This window comes from Pholcus phalangioides, unplaced genomic scaffold (assembly GCF_987345545.1).
Source record: "Pholcus phalangioides strain wild (caught in Gottingen) unplaced genomic scaffold, Ppha-v1.0 ptg000007l_1, whole genome shotgun sequence".
Lineage (NCBI taxonomy): Eukaryota > Metazoa > Arthropoda > Arachnida > Araneae > Pholcidae > Pholcus > Pholcus phalangioides.
In genome coordinates, this window is record NW_028301600.1 from 19,004,103 (window position 1) to 19,022,049 (window position 17,947).

The 17,947-nt window shown below is 34.3% G+C and overlaps 2 protein-coding genes across 5 annotated transcripts in view; one reads left to right on the forward strand and one right to left on the reverse strand.

The window, feature by feature from the left end:
• Window positions 1-673, forward strand: part of LOC149085025 (uncharacterized) — a 56,087-nt gene extending 55,414 nt beyond the window's left edge. For all 4 annotated transcript variants that reach the window (XM_089232778.1, XM_089232780.1, XM_089232779.1 and 1 more), the window contains one exon: window positions 341-673. In XM_089232778.1, coding sequence (XP_089088904.1) covers window positions 341-394 — 54 coding nt within the window. In that variant the 3' untranslated portion in view covers window positions 395-673. The remainder of the gene's footprint in view (window positions 1-340) is intronic.
• Bcat (Branched chain amino acid transaminase) overlaps window positions 540-17,947 on the reverse strand; it is a 39,136-nt gene continuing 21,728 nt past the window's right edge. The window contains exons 6-11 of the mRNA XM_089232783.1: window positions 17,579-17,742; window positions 15,834-15,976; window positions 12,458-12,543; window positions 9,336-9,404; window positions 7,367-7,513; window positions 540-2,036 (exon numbers count right to left, since the gene is read on the reverse strand). Coding sequence (XP_089088909.1) covers window positions 1,995-2,036; window positions 7,367-7,513; window positions 9,336-9,404; window positions 12,458-12,543; window positions 15,834-15,976; window positions 17,579-17,742 — 651 coding nt within the window. The 3' untranslated portion in view covers window positions 540-1,994. The remainder of the gene's footprint in view (window positions 2,037-7,366; window positions 7,514-9,335; window positions 9,405-12,457; window positions 12,544-15,833; window positions 15,977-17,578; window positions 17,743-17,947) is intronic.

Below are 17,947 nucleotides of genomic sequence, written 5' to 3' on the forward strand. Positions count from 1 at the left end.
TTTAGCAGGATTTTGAAGTGATGTCATCAATTTTCAAAGCATTATAACTCATTAATTATGGGTCAGATCAAAAAATTGAAAACACTTTTCTATATTAATTTTTCACAAGAAATCATGGGGGCGGTCAATAGTTACCACCCTGTATATATATATAGAAAGATTTCAATTGGAAAACATCAAGCAAAATCTTTTTGTTGCTTGTTGTGTGTTTGAAATTAATCTCTTTTCGAACGATAAGTGAAAAAAAAATACCGATTAAGAATTTGATAAAATGCCAAATCTATGCCAAAGTAACTCAAAATTTCAAACATTATTGATATATATTTTTGTGTTTGTATAGATGGATATGAAACTGCTGATTGTAAAAGCACAGGAGCCAGACACAGCTGATTGATATCACTGGAGGAAAAATAATTTTATAATACTTTATGTCGAGTTGTATGCTACTTTGAATATTTTTCTTCAATTTCCATGAATTTGATGCAAAATCAGAATTGTGAAAATGAATAAAAATGCCAGCACATCATGGAAACAATGAGTCATAAAAATATACAATTTAATAGCACTGTTAATCCATATACATCTGAATATATATCCAACAAGTAATTTCATCCTTATTCCTGCTCTTTATGTCTCAAAACAATAAAAATTCCTCTGGAGATTTAAAAACAAATATTTTGTTTTTCATACCATCTGATATATGGCAGTTTATTTGTTTGTAGTTGTGAAATAACTTCATGTGTTTTATTTTGTACTTCATGGTTTTGGAGGAATTATTTTAAAATATTCCACTTTTAATTCTCACAAAAAATATTTTAGCTTTGAAAAAAATTTAAAAACTTAACAAATTAAACACTAACAAAATTTAACAAAAAACCCCATTAGTTTAACACATATGGGAGGTTCTAAAGCTGCCTGACAATTTCAGTAGCCCTTTTTCAAAGAGGCATACAAATTATAGAAAGGAAATATATTTTCCATTAAATTTTACGTGACTAAAAACAATTCATTATTGATATAACAATATTTTTGATACTAAAGATTCTTAAACAGGGTTTCTGGACAATTTAAATTTGCATAAAATTCTTAAGCAAATTTCAATGAACACACCAAACTAATACATTACTGTGTCTGACTAGCAAATAAAAATTTCATAAACGTATACATTTACATATGTACAAATATGTGTGTGTATATATATTTTTAATACACAAATAAAATCACTTATCATAATCAGAAAGTGTCTAAATAAGAAATAAAGAATAAATTGCACATCAACCCATTTGCATCTTTCCTCCTAATTCCCTACCTATCCTGTTTCACCTTGTATTCCATAAACAGATTTTTACACATTTTGCATGTGTAATGATTATTATGCTGAAATTATTCTACTCTATGTGATAAGGGGCACTTACAATTTTGTGGACCATTCTGCTTCTAGATGCAAATGGGTGTGAAGGAAGTTAAATCAATTTGCTAATTACCAAATTGCTTAATTGTACATCTAGAAAAATGTGGCTAATTTTCAATTTTTCGCACAGATTTGGTATATATAAGATGTTGGTCCATAATTGTCCTTTTTAAAATTGGTAGTTATGTATGTTTAATTAGACGACATCTGTAAATTATTTTTTGCAGCAACCAAAAATGGTTTATATCGAGAAATTTTCTTTTAACCCTTATCAAATCGAATGCATATATGAATAACAAATATTTTGCTGACACAAATATTACACATTTATAGAATTTTTATGTTACAGAATCATTTTCACTGAGAAGAATGGACTATGTAAACCAATTTTTGGTGGTATTTATAGAATGTAGACCTCATATTTATATACTTTGTAATTCATACATTTTGTAGAAAAAAAAACCAGCAGTGTAACTATTTAATGAGGAGCAGAAGATATTTCAAGGCTTTCACTTCAATCATATCTATACAATAACCTCTCATATATGACTTAAAATAACATATGATACAATTTCCATATGATTCACTTGATTTCAGTGACCCACGAAGATGACAAAACACCACTCTGCAAAGATAACAGAAATTCAATTTCCACAGGTTAAAGGTGTTTAGTGGCAAAATTTTGATCAAATGAAACAAATATTGCAATAAACAAACATACAATATGTTCACAACTGTCTCTTAATATCACATTAATAGGCGTTAATTACTGTATATGCTGCCTCCCCCCACTTGAGGCCTAAAAAAAAGTGCAAAAAATTGATAAAGCTGACCTCCAGAAATTAAACACATTGAAGAAAAAAAAGGTGTTTCTAAGGCATAAAAGTTACCCAATGAAAAATATTGAAAGCTTTCAAAAAATTGTTTCCCTCCTCCTATTCATTTGGCTGAGACTTCAAGAGACAGCAATAATATGCTTTTTATTGTTTCAATGCAACCACATGAACAAGAGGGCACAAGTGTACAATATTTCAGTCTGCTGGATGGATATAAGAGATGGCTACCATTCGTGAATCACAAACTGTTGGCCTTATTTTCTGTGGATTGATACTTTTTGGAAACATTTTCCACGCAGGACCTTCTTAACCATTTAAAGGCTGAACTATGAACAGTCACTTATCGTTTTGAAATTTGGAATTCGAGGCCCTTTTCCATGCTTATACATAGATCAGCTTTGAAATTGGGCAAAAAAGTTTTTTTCTTAATTGTTTTTCCATGATGTTCCATAAATGGAATATTGACACTTGGGGAGAAGTGAAAGCGGAAACTGGCACCATCTATATTTTGACTATTATTTATTTCTGGAGTACAGTTATCACAAATTTTTCTATTTTCTACTACAATTTCAAATTCACAACACATATTAGTTTGTTTAGAACAAAAATGTACGAAGAAAATTAAAATGTTTTTTCTTATGTCCATGATAAAAGGAGGAAAACATCTTTAATGGACCCATTTGTCACATTGGTAGCATTTATAGTGTTTTTTAGGCAAACCGCACACCATCCTTGTATCACAGATACAATATAATGGCCATCAGATGACATGACATCTTTTTTTCAGTTGACAACATGGACCGGATGAATGGTTAACCCCTCCCTTGTTCGTAGAAGGTTCATTGTCATTTATCTTCATAATTTCAAATGTGAAATACGATCCACTTCTCGCAACTCTGAATGAATTATCCAACATGCTATAATGGTCATGTATTGTCTATAATGGTCATATGGAAAATCTTTTTCCAATGAAATTCACAGCTGTGGTTTTTATCAGGTTCTTGCAAGAATTTTTTTAATCCCATGCAATAGTTTTTTTTTGTTCAAAACTTTCTTGCTTTTTCTTGAAATTTTAACACGATTGTTGCACTTATGTTTTGCTCTTGTTTTCTGCCCTGCATCTTTTGAAGAACACACTTTGGGAATTTCTAACAATTCATCCATTGTTGCAAAATATATCTACCATTCTACACACATCAGTTGAAACTGTTGCCACTAGATCATTTCCAACAATATCCTCTTCACCTGTGATGTTCAAAGGTTCATTAGCAGGTAATTGGCATGTATAATATATCTATGTCCACTAATTCCGAATCTGAAAGCGTTTTTAAATATCCTACAGCTTCTAATGTGAGACATCTTTTGACATGGTTAAACGCAGCTGAACATAACAAGACTATCTGCGATTGCTGATCTCAGTTTGATTAGTCTGCGGTTTTCAAAAACATGCATTTCTAAGAATGCAAGAATAAAAAAGCACTCACCCAATATAAACAATCCGACCCAGAAAGCATATTCTGTGCCATATTACACAGAATTTGCCCCTACACACGTCAACAACCCGTAGTTCGAATGGGAAAGCAGTGCACTGCACATTATATATTTCTAGAATCCTGCTCTCGTGAAAGGCTATGGAACATGTATTTTTTAATGCACGTAGCTTGTTCATGTGTAACAGTACAAAGAAACGAATTGATTTACTTTGATATATTAAGTGGCAGAAACACTCAAAATAATTTTCAATTTACTTCAAAATTAAAATTTTAATCGAAATATGGAAAAATGACCAAAAAATGTTAAACTTCAAAATTCTGCCAAAAAAGTTTATATTAACCTGAAGTTTCCAAATTTTTCACTTTAAAAAACTACTTTGAACTCTTCTCTATACACGATAAAAGCCAAAAATGTTTGAATTAATTTTATCTGACATTGTTGCCAATAAAAACTATGTTCCATTTATGGAACATTGGCCTTTAAACGGTTAATGCATGGGCTCATCTGGGCATTGCCCGAGGGCCTCATGGTACATGAGGGGCTTAAGATGCCCTTACATAGCAATTAAAACCAATTTTTTCCGACTTCCAGGAAGACCACAGAGCACTGCCCAGTGTGGAACCACATGAGTTTGCAAAGATGACACTGTTTTATGAGTCTGGGTGGAACCCTCTCTGCAGACTAGAATTAGAACAACCTGCTATAGGGTGCAAAGCTGTTGGTAAACCTAAAAAACAGTTGAATTTTTCTCCTTAAAAACTGTCCCATATATAAATGCTGATATTCCCCCCCCCCCCCCGAGTAAAGGAACAAATTTCTCTGAATCAAAAATTTTGCCATATATATTGTATATAAAACCTATTTGCAAATATTCATATATAGAACAAAGTAATACAAGATTTTTGAGGCACTAGTCAGCACTTTCATGCCTTAAATAAATATATATAAATGCCAGGGTCTCTCTCTCCATTGCTTTATTAACTTATAAATTTCTCTACAACACATGATTTTTGACTTAAGATTAAAAATTTCTGGTTGTAAAACTTTAAATAATGCACAGAGAACAAGCAAATTTTGTTGATGTAATAGAGATAAAGATAGAGAATTAAATACATAAAGATACTGAGTAATTAATCATAATCCAATTATTAACCAATAAATTTATCAATGAAATATTATAATCTATGGATTATTAATTATATACTATTAATAATTAATATCAACTATTAGTGTGCTAATTAATCTTTTTCTTAATAATTAAATCTATATACTAATATAAAATTATGATTCACAATTATTACCCAGTCATTATCTATTTCCATGTTATATCTTCTGATGAACTAATATTATCCAAACAATATTATTCAAAAAAATATATATTTTGTTGGGTGGGGGATCCACCTTCTCCTAATTCTTAAAAGTGCACTATAGCAGAACCACTCTAATCAAAACCTAGGTGTTTATGAATTGGGGAATTTTTTGAAATTATGAATAAAGGTTTTATTGAAAATATAGTTATGGATAAAGAATTGAAAATATGGTTTGTTTCCAAAGTTTTTCTATAAAAAAAACAGTAGTATGCCTCTTTGAGCACTTTGATTCATAATTGTAAAGCAACATATATGCATATAATGACAGATAATTTAATTTTAGACCAGATAATTTCTTATTTACATATCATTACCATAGAAAAAAATCCACTGAAAACAAAAAGTCCCTTACATACTCTTTAAACATTTTTTGTAGGCATAGCTCTCTGATAAAAAAGATTGTTCTGTTTCTGGAAATTATAAAAAGTGGCAGATTTTTGGATTCTACATTCTTTATATAACATTCACACTGATGTTCCACATTGTTTTTTTTCTTCATAAGTCCAACTTTCTCACATATACACTTGAAGTGTTGTTTCCATTAGCAGCTTGTACCTGTCACATAACTTGAGGTTTTTGGCACTTTTGAAAACTCAGATAATCACATAAAATAAATAGAGTGATGGACAAGTTCTAAATTACCAAGGTTAACTGCACAGCACAAAAGACATGAAATAAAGAAAGAGAAGTTCTTTTGATTTTTCTGACTAATAACATTCAATAAGACACAAAGGTGCCATCCTTGTTTCAATTTTCCGACGATCCCCTCATTGAAAACCACACTGCACACAAAAAGTAAGTTGGGGGTGGAAAGAAAGGTAGAAAAAAGAAAGAAAATAACAGATGTAACAGAAAAGGCTTAAAGAGAATTAGGGTAGAGAAAAAACACCAAAGGTTGAGGGGGAAAAAAAAAAAAATCTTGGCAGAAGTGTCCATATTAGAGAGGTTCTACTATATAGGGGAAAAAAATTGTAACCAGGCTGTAAGGACTGCTAAAAAAATCACTAATATTTAGTGATGCTTTAGAACTCTTAAGATCATGTAACATGAAAGAGAAAAATATTTTTTGTATAGTGAGTAGTCAAAATCGAAAAATACTAAAAATCAACAAAACTACAGTATAACCTTGATTATCCAGTGATGGTGGGAAACAGGACTATCATACCAAAGATCTACAAAACTATAGCAGTATTATTATATATTAAACAAGAATACAACAAACAAGTGTATAATTGCAATACATCAAATCATGCAATAACAATTTAAATTTTAGAAAGCATATACACGAAATGTATTCACACGGTTACACTACAAGCTAGCCCAGTTTTCACATGGATGAGTGAGGTTCATCCCTCCCCATAATTTATACAAATATTTGATAACTAATCAAACATCTTTGACCCTAGTTGTGGGCGACCCTAATGGCTGCTTTGCAAAGAACCATTTGAAGTCAGGTGTCGACCATGATTGCAAGCAAAGCAATGCAAAAGGCTTCACAAATAATGTCATTCAGACAATTGTTTTTTTAATTTTTGTTATTCCGAGTAAACTGAATGTCTTCAATAAGGGCTGTATTCACCGACATGGTTTAAACTGTTGTCACAATTTTTGGATTAGAGATAAACATAGATTGGTTAAAAACCTGAATTTAACCAATCCATGTCAATCTCTCATCAAAAAATTGTGATTATAGTTTAAACCATGTTGGTGAATACAGCCCTAAGTTTGCCATACAAAAAGGTGAGTAATCATATACCTTCCAAATATACATACTCATCATTCAACCTTACATTTTCTGTGTAGTATTTTAGTATCAGATCTCTTCCACCTTCTGTAAGTATTGAGGGTTTTTTTATCGCGGTTAATATACTTCCCACACAGTTCCCAGATAATCAAGGTTCTACTTGATTGTATTCTATGTATTTAGGATTTTTTTACAGTGATGGTGATATCTTATTCTGCCAGTATATTATTTTTCCACTTCTTTGCACATGATTTCGTTTGGGTGCGAAGCAAGTTTTTTTTTGCGGAAAAAAAAAATAAATAAAGGGAGCGGGAAAAGAATTACAAAACATACATTTCAGTATGTAATACATGATAGTCCATCATAATTGATTGAGCAGAGTTATGTTAATTACACTCAAATTGCTAAGGATCAACTAAATAATTTATTCTGGAATTATATTTTTCCTGCTGCTTGTTTTTATTTTGCAGGAAAAAAAATGTATCATCACTAAGAATTAAACATAACTTACCTGAATATCAGATAAAACTTGAAATATACGTTCATTCAATGAGTTTTTCACATCTAGCTTTGGCAAGGAAAACGTTTTTTCCATATAACTTATGGAAGACACTGGACAAATCATGCATGCAGTTCCAGAACCAAATATTTCGAGGATCTTCAATAACACAAATAATAAATGGAGCAGTTTTATTTCTTACTTTAAATTTATTAATCAATTCAAACCAACTATATACATTGCAAGAAGAAGCATAAAACATTTACTATCCTAACTATTTAGGATCCTAGCCTATTATTTCAACTATCCATCAGCCTCTGTAAAGTCTGGTACGCCTCAAGGATTGGTCCTCCTCTCCCCATTATTATTCTTGATCTACAATAATGATCTCCCTGAATCTCACAACTGCACCAATAGATTATTTGCAGATGACTGTGTGATTTACGGCATCATTCACCAACAGTCCGATCAAGAACTTCTCCAACATAATATGGCTTCTATCTCTGACTGGTGTTCACTACGGCAGATGCCTATCAATATTTAAAAAACAATTTTCACGAGAGTTACCCAGAAATACCTGAATACCTTTACTTAATCAATAATTTAAACATTTCCCAAGTTTCTGAAATTAAATAACTCAGCAGACCTATGTTGGAACAAACATATTGATTACATCTTCCAGAAATGTCTTAACACAAACTTTTCTTCCTCCGCCGCAACCTCAAACATTCCACTCAGGATATCAGACTGATCTGCTACCTCTCCCATACTCTCCTATGCCATTGAAATCGGAGACTCCTACACCTCCAGTAATATAGACAAACTGAAATAAATCCAAAATAAATCCACCCGTTTCATCCATGACTACTGGTCACCTTTTGTTTCTGTGTCCAATCTTAAAAACAAACTTAATCTCCTCCCCCCTCTATACTCCTCATCTTATTTCTTGACTAACCCTGCTTTATAAGATTCTTCATGGTCATCTTAACTTTGATACTTCTGGTATTCTGGCCAAACCATCCTGCATCTCCAGAAGACTCTCATCCCCTTAAAATGAAACCCAGACTTGCCAACTTTTGGAATCCATAAATCCGGAGATTCTCCCGAGGGGGTGTCCCCCGGCACTCACAGACTAAAAAAAAAAATTTTGAACTTTTTTTTTAATCAATTAAGAAAAAGTTCCATTCCCCCCCTCTCAAGGCAGGTTCTGCATTGCCCTTGAGCAGAATATAATTGCAGAATAGAGAAATCACATCTACATACTGTTCATAAAACATAAGTCTTTCTTTTCGTGGATGCTATCAGTGATTGATAACCTTGGGTATATGAACTCTTAAAAGCTTTATATTTAGCTTTTATATATATATATATTTTCTTTCTGAAGACATATTTTATTGGAGGAAACAATTTAAAAAACTTCAAAATACAAAGCTGCTGACAAAACCACACGGCTGTTAATGGAATACAATAATGATTCTACAGGAATTTCGGCAACCAAGGTCATACCCCTGATAAATGATTGCCGATAAACGCTACGTAAACAAAGTCATCTTTCCCAGTTGCTTAAATGCGGTCACCAAGACTTTTTTTATGGAAATGACCACGGCTGTCCTCTATGGGTTTTTTCCTTAATGACGACAGCAGTGATTGATGTCATGACGTGAAAGATCACGTAAAATCTAATTTTCTGTCAAAATCCGGAGAAATTTTAACAAATCCAGAGAGCAGGAAGAAGGATGAAAAATCCGGAGAGTTGGCAGGTCTGGAAACCTATTTTTGCTTCCACTGACTGCTTTAAATACAGCTTCTTTCCTTATACCATTGGTGAATGGAACTCCCCAGTTCTATTGTCGACTCCCCCACTATCACTAGTTTTTTGCACAATATCAAACAATATATTTGTCTCATTCAACCGCATTTTCTTGTATAGGCCTAGGGCCAACAATATTGTATAAATAAATAAAATAAATAAAATCCTCACCCGCCCATCATCTAATGCATCAGAAACCTCTTTCATTGTAATGATCCTTTCACATACTTTGAATTCATTCTGGAGAAGAAAATAGAGAATATGTTAACTTTCTATTTGTTAACAATACAGATGAATATCTGAAGTGAGCAAAAAGATATATAGGCCTATGCAAAAAATAGTTCAAAATATAGCATAACTACTAAGTAACACAATAAGTTTAAAATCAAGAAAATTTTGTAACAACTTAATCTTAAAATTACCATAATTTTCTCTGTATAAGCCACAGATAATATGTTCAAAAACATCTGGGTTTTTTTGGTTGGGAAAAACAGACCGATGTGCATATTATATGCAGTTTTTCCTGAAGGGTTAGAGTGAAAGTATATTTTTAAAGGTAAAAGATGACATATAGATGTGAATAGAAGAACATCCTTATTTTTCTAAAAAGTGTGCATCTATCTATTTGTGTATGAACTCTCAAAAGCAGTTTTATATTTTCTTTTTGAAGGCATTTAATAAGAGAAAACCCCCTGATAAATGGTTGCAGATAAATGCTAAGTAAACAAAGTCATGTCATTGCCAGTTTGTTTAAAGGCGGTCACCAAGACATTTTTCCATGGCTACTCGACAGAAGTGACGTCTTTAACTGAGTAGGTAGGTTCTACTATAGAAACTGAATATTCCTATTCCAGTTGCCTTAGGTTTCGCAAACTAGGCTACCCTCTATAGGTGTTTTCCCTAACCGTGACCGTAGTCATTGATATCACAACATCGTGAAAGCTCAGGGAAAGTCTAAAAAATTTTTATCTAAAAAAAATCAAAAAAAATTTTCTCCCAAATCTAATTTTTTGCTAAAATGAAATTTTTAACAGATCCGGAGGAAGGGGGAAAAACAATCTACGGCCTGAATCCGGAGAGTTGGCAGGCCTGCATACATGAAATTGCAGGATAAACTTATATTGAGTTATTACATTGTTTAGCAATTTGATGGTTTCACATTAGTTTAGCAATGGATTAGTGTTGAATTGTAAGGAACTACTGTATTATATATGTGAACTAGCAATAATACCCAGTGCGGCCCAGGTTTTTTACATATACTGTGAGCATTAAAGAAGTGATAAACCATTGTAAATGGAAAAATGTCTGAAAAGCATTGTTTGGGAACCAAAGTAAACATTTCAAAAGTCATTATTTAAGGGGCAGAGGAACAACTGTTATTGGACAATTTTCAGACCATTTTGAGCATTTGCCTAGCTCTGACAAACTTTTAAAGAAGTTTATCATTCAAGCCAGGTCCTGTTTGGTCTATATACAAAATTCGGCAGATATTAATCTAAAATTGCAGATTTGTATTGAGAACATACACAGACAAAGATATACATATAGAAAATTAATTTTACATCTATAGATACTGAATTAATCAAGAGACATTTATTAACTACCTAATAATAATAGCCTACCTAATCCAGGTTCTGGTGTGTCGCAGAAAAAATTTTCTAATAAGGTTTTGAATAAATGGAATAGCTGAATAGCTCAAAAAGAGGGGTAGTGAATTCTAATGTTTGGGAATTCAAAAACAATTGGCATGTTTAAAAAGAAACACGATAAACATACTGGGGTGAATCAAGAAAGTATCCATACTTAGATAAGAGAACCATAAATATTTTTCTTTTATAGGCAGTGTATTATACAGGGTGATTCAGAAAAGATGAGAAAAACTTTAAGAGGTGATAATACTCACCAATACAAACAATTGTCATCAAAGAATGCATGGTCTAACATGAAAAACAAACGTGCTAGCATGTTTCAAAATGGCCGCTTCGCAACCGTTAAAATAGCATTTCTGTTGAAATTTATCAGGAGAAAAAGAACACCATGCATGCAAATGTAACCTGGGGAAGAAGAAACAGCATGGAAATCTGCATTGCAGTGAATAAAAGGCCCGGATGCCAGCCCTGTGAAGTGTTGGCGTGGTGGTAAGATGCTCATCTACCACCGTGAAGGTTGCCGTCATGGTCCCGGGTTTGAATCCGAGGGAGGATATAGGTAAGATATTTTCCCTGATGAACTTGAAGCGACCACCGATAGACAGTGCCTTCATTTCCAACCCATCATAAGTTGCAGTAAGTTGCAATATAACGATATGGCCAGAGTTGGTTATTTGGTGAAGTAGCCGTGTGAAGTTATTCCAGCGTGCAAACGTTCTAACAGTTGCAATATGTACAGGATAATGGCGCACTTTAGCAATACTGAAAAAGCAGACATGCATGAATGAAATGCATGTCTGCATAATAAATGCATGAATGAAATGCATGTCTGCATAATAAATGCATAAATGAAATGCATGTCTGCATAATAAATGCATAAATGAAATGTATGTCTGCCTAATAAATGCATAAATGAAATGTATGTCTGCCTAATAAATGCATAAATGAAATGCATGTCTGCATAATAAATGCATAAATGAAATGCATGTGTTTTTTCAGTATTACTAAAGTGTGCCATTATCCTGCACCTTACAACTGTTAGAAAGGTTGCATGCTGGAATAACTTCACAGGGCTAGCATCTGCACCTTTTATTCACTGTGACACGGATTTGCATACGGTTTCTTCTTTTTCCCCAGGTTACATTTGCATGAATGGTGTTCTCCCGATAAATTTCAACAGGAATGCAGTTTCAACATTTTCGGAGTGGGTGTTTCAAAACGTGCTGGCACGTTTATGTTTAATGTTAGACCATGCATTCTTTTATGACGATTGTTTGTATTGGTGTGTACTATCATCTCTTAGTTTTTTTCCATCTTTTCTGAATCACCTTGTATTTTATCATGTATATATAGATTTTATATAATCACACTTTTAATTGATTTGCTGTATTTTAGCAATAATTGACATACATATTTGTTATTATCATTATTTTTTCAGCCACCTTGTTGGGCATTTTGGATTGTGGCTTCATGTTTGTATAATAATAAATAGTTTCCAAGAAATTTATCTATGAAATATTACTGTATGAACAATTACACATTATTATTAATGAAAATTAACTATTCATGTGTCAATATTTTTCTTAATTAAATCTATAGATTAATATAGAATTATTTACAATTATGACCCATATAATTACCTACCCATTTTCGTGTTAAATCCAATACACTCTGACGAACTACTCCTGGCAATATTATTCCATTCAGAGGTGGAGTAACCAGCTCTTTTTCTATAAAAAAAAACATTTTTGTGCAATCAAGTACCTCTATCAAAATAAAGAGTCTAAGACAAACTTCATTAAAGTGTACTAACAGTAAGATACTACTTTCCATTTTAAAATCAACCACTTAACAGATAGAGATTTTTCTCAGCCCACAATACATCAAGGAAAGAAGGAATGTTGGAACAATATACTCATGTTGCTGAAGCAATACCAATCATTTGAATGGTATTAATCTGCATATGATATATTGTTCTGAAACACCTATTGCCATTCAAAAAATAGCTCATATTGCACTAAAAGCACTCTTTTAACCCTTTTAACTGCATAGCAGAAATTACTAAATCCCTTTCAAAATGCCACATCTATTTTTATGAAATAGGCTTTCGCCCAATTTTCAGCAGGTGCAAACAAAGGGGGGTATAGGAAAAGTGTTCCATTGAGAAGGAGGGGAGATATTTTGCCAATGTTGAATAAAGAGTTAAGTAAAAAAAACTTGCTGTCTGCTGGGAATGGAACCGATTCTCTTGCAATCTAGGCACACACAAGTGGCCTACTTATACATCAAGAGAGAGACAACTGTATTTTCATTATTTTATGGAGACTTTTGTTTCTTGTGTCCAATCTTAAAAACAAACTTAATCTCCTCCCAACTCTATACTCCTCATCTTATTTCTTGACTAACCCTGCTTTATAAGATTCTTCATGGTCATCTTAACTTTGATACTTCTGGTATTCTGGCCAAACCATCCCGCATCTCCAGAAGACTCTCATCCCCTTAAAATGAAACCCAGACTTGCCAACTTTTGGAATCCATAAATTCGGAGATTCTCCCGAGGGGGTGTCCCCCGGCACTCATAGACTAAAAAAAAAATTTTGAACTTTTTTTTTTAATCAATTAAGAAAAAGTTCCATTCCTCCCCCCAAGGCAGGTTCTGCATTGCCCTTGAGCAGAATATAATAGAGAAATCACATCTACATACTGTTCATAAAACATAAGTCTTTCTTTTCGTGGATGCTATCAGTAATTGATAATCTTGGGTATATGAACTCTTAAAAGCTTTATATTTAGCTTTTCTTTATATACACTCATTGCCATAAAAATTTGCGCACCAAGAAATAATTGTGGGATCGAAACGAAAGTTGGCCTGAAGGTACATGTCGGGCAGATATGCAAATGATAAGAAATGCAGCGTGATTGCGCATTGCGTAATGCCACTAGAGGGCGTTGAACTTCGTTCTCCTTGGAGTATAAAACAGGTAAGCAGAGCTTGCTGGAGTGTATTTAATCGTTTGTAAAGGAAATGCTGAGGTAGACATGCCGTTACGCCGCCGTCGAAGACCATATGAGCAGTTGTCAGAGTTCGATAGGGGAAGAATCATCGGGATGATGGAAGCTGGGTGGTCAGCTCGGCGAGTAGCTCGTCAACTAGGCTGTTCTTATTTTACTGTGAGGAGGTGTTGGGACCAGTGGACAGAAGAGACGTCATTTACACGGCGACCAGGTTCAGGACGGCCTCGACAGACCAGTCGTCGAGAAGACCGTCACATCATCCGAAACGCACGCATAGAGCCAACTGCCTCATTGGCCGCTATCCAGACACAGGCAGCAGCTTCACTACGGGCCCCTGTGTCTTCCCGAACCATCGCAAGGCGCCTGGCTGAAGGACATCTGGTATCGCGGCGCCCATTACGTGTGCTGCCAATGACACCCACCTACCAACGCTTCCGTTTGGAGTGGTGTCGAGCACGACTGGATTGGACTGCAACGGAATGGAACCAGGTCGTCTTCAGCGACGAATCGAGATTCAACTTGAGCAGTGATGACAATCGTGTTCGTGTGTGGAGGCCCCGTGGTGAACGCTTCAATCCTGCCTTCACTTTACAGCGACACACCGCTCCCACAGCTGGTGTCATGGTATGGGGTGCCATTGCTTACGATACACGGCCACCCCTAATATTGATCCATGGCACAATGACAGCCCAGCGGTACGTCCATAACATCCTTCAGCCACATGTGTTGCCACTCACGGCAGGGCTCCCAGGAGCCATTTTTCAACAAGACAATGCTAGGCCACACACAGCAAGGATGTCACAAGACTGCCTCCGCTACATTACCACCCTTCCCTGGCCTGCTCTATCCCCAGATTTGTCACCAATCGAGCATATCTGGGATCATTTGGGAAGGCAAGTTGGACACCCTACGAGGTTGGTCGAACTAGAGGCGCATTTACAGCAACTGTGGAACGAGATGTCTCAGGACATCATACGGAACTTGTATGCCTAAATGCCCGCTCGTATCGCATCGTGCATTCGCACTAGAGGGGGGTCCAACCGAGTACTAAAACTTCTGTTCATCTGTACTTTTTTCTGCAATAAATTATCCTTTTTCTTGGATTTTCTAATCACTTACTTATATCAACGTAGTACTTACATGTGTAAAATTTCGTTTCATTTTGATGACTTCTTCTGGGTGCGCAAATTTTTATGGCAATGAGTGTATATATATATTTTCTTTCTGAAGACATATTTTATTGGAGGAAACAATTTAAGAAAACTTCAAAATACAAAGCTACTGACAAAACCGCACGGCTGTTAATGGAATACAATGATGATTCTACAGGAATTTCGGCAACCAAGGTCATACTCCTGATAAATGATTGCCGATAATCGCTACGTAAACAAAGTCATCTTTCCCAGTTGCTTAAATGCGGTCACTAGACCCTGATTCCAGGGATGGGAAGGCATAAAGTCCATTTTGGAGCAGCAAAATATAGGCTTTGGAACTTTTTTCGGGCAGCATTATTAATGTTAGGGAAAAAGAACTCAATGAATTGAAGCAACAAAAAACAATAAAAAGAAAAAAATATCAAAAAAATTGTCATGTAACATTCAAGGTGCTCTAGGTATACAAAATAACAAAAGCAAACCCAAGCGTTATATATTTGGTGTAAAAAACACTATTGGAGCAGAATGTTAATTGCAGTGCAATTGGTGCAGAGTTCCCACCCCAGCGCGGATTTATTCAAATAATTTTTCCACAAACACAAATGCATTTTCTATAAAAACCATTCAATACAATACCCTTTTTTAAAAACAATAAGTAATTGAACACCTATTATGAAACTTTTTTTTCAACTCTGAATGATAATCGGATTCATATGGCTATGAATAACTAGATGCGATTCAATATTTAATGAGAGAAAATTACATACATTTTTAATGTAGTAGATGAATACTCAAGAAATTATATGCTAAAGAAACTATCAATAACACCATCTCCATAAGTGAGTACAAACCTCCTTTTTCATTTACCAAAAACACAAAGATATTCATAGTTCCCACTTCAGTCAATTGTCGATCATCTCCGTACAACCATAACACTTGCTGGAATTTCTTTCTCTCTGCTTCAAGTTGAACATAAATCGTGGGAGCATAGTTTCTAATTGAAAAATAATAAGTGATATTCTTTGAGAAAGAAAACAATATTTTAACTCCTGAATTGAATAATGTTGTGATGAAATCTTAAAACTTTTTTTAAATATGAATTTGATAGATGCACATTATTTTCCTTAATGATCTCAGCAAAACTTGTCTTATAATGTTATAGATGAGCGTATGAAATTTTTTTTTGCTTTAATAACCCACTGGCTATCAATATATTCTCAACAAAAAAAGACATTAGCCCACTTCTTGCTCTTGGTATCAAGTTATTACCATTTCAATATGTAACCCTATAGTTTCTGGAAGGGAAGATTTTCTTATTCCTATTGGATGGAAAAACCTCAATGTTAGCACCAATCAACTATTTTGTTCTGAACTAGAATAAAGAATTTTTGTATTGAGCTAATTTCCATTCTAGCTAGTATTGGCTTATACACATTCATTTGTAGTCATATTACCAAATTTAATTTGTAATTGCAGAGTTTAAATTAACCACCATACATATAGATACTATTAGTATCATGAAATCAATGAAAACTTAAGTAAATATGGATGAAACTTTCACCTTCTAACAAAACAGTGGGAAAAAAAAACAACATACACATCTATGTACAAATACAAATACAACGCCACAACAGGCAAATTGCCCAACGAGGTGGCTGACTTAAGAACATCATGGATCCCCGAGCCCCTACCTACTACTGCTACACCACACACCCCCCTCCCGCGGAACCCCCCAACGAATCGGTACATGCGGGAATGTGCGTGTACGTGTAGTGCAACCTGACGTAAAGTTTGTTTCTGTGTAATGCTTGTTATGCGTAGTGCTGTCATCTGACCCCAGTTTTACTAACTATGAGTGAAGTGTTATGGTTGAATGATTTACCGTTGTAGGACTGTTGCTCTCTGCGGCGAGACTTTTTAACGGGGAGATCGGCTCGCATTTGCGCCTTGAAGTTGGGAACCACAGAAAACCAACTTCAGCCGACCACCACTGTGGGGTTCGAACCCGGATTCTCGCATCACGAGTCCGGCACTATAACCACTCGACCACCACAGCGGCTATGGTTAGATCTTAATTGTCAAAGCTTGTAGCAGAAAAAAAATTGCATGGAAATTTTAGAATATGTTTTTCTTTGAAGAAGAAAATTTCCACTAAGCTGAATTTGCTAATCCAGGAATTAACAAACTGTTATGTTTGTGGCATTCTTGAGAATGAGACTAGAATTTCAAATATCTTAAGAGACCCCTAAGCACTTTAATCTAAAGCACCTCAAAGTACAACACATCAAGCACCTAGGATCTAGCAACAATAAAATTACACAGCCAATTAACATCTACACCAATTTCAGTGTAAACAATATACATGTAAAACCTATCAAAACAATATTAAAGTTTTACCAAAGGCCACTATTTTATTTCACCTTGGAATCAGACAACAAAAATATAAAAAAGAATGCTGTAGAATTGTTCAAATTTAATAAAAAATTCTAGTACCCAAGAATATACACTTCACCATTAGAACTCTCACAAGTAAATGTTGTCTAAAAAAATGTGTTTCATAATGAAATGTGAAAATATAAACACTGAAAGTACTTACGCTCCCATTTTTCTATCCCCAGTGCCTCCAGGCCACGCTCGAACATACTTTGGATCTGCAAACAAGGAGACGGGTGTTCGAGTGCCACTTCTGAAATATGACCCTACTGGTCCCGTGATTATATATAACAAAGCAGTTTTGGATTCTGCAACTCCTAAAGATGGCTATATAATATGAAAAATCTAATAACGTGATCACAATTGAAAAATGTGTGAACAAAAAGTAACACTCATTTATTATTATTTTGTTTTAAAACTTTAAAAGAAAAATAAGCCACTTCCAATTGGGATAAACAATATAAAACACTTGCACCACATAAACATTTCTCTGAGGAATTTCTAATGAATTTCAAAACACCATTGGACTTAA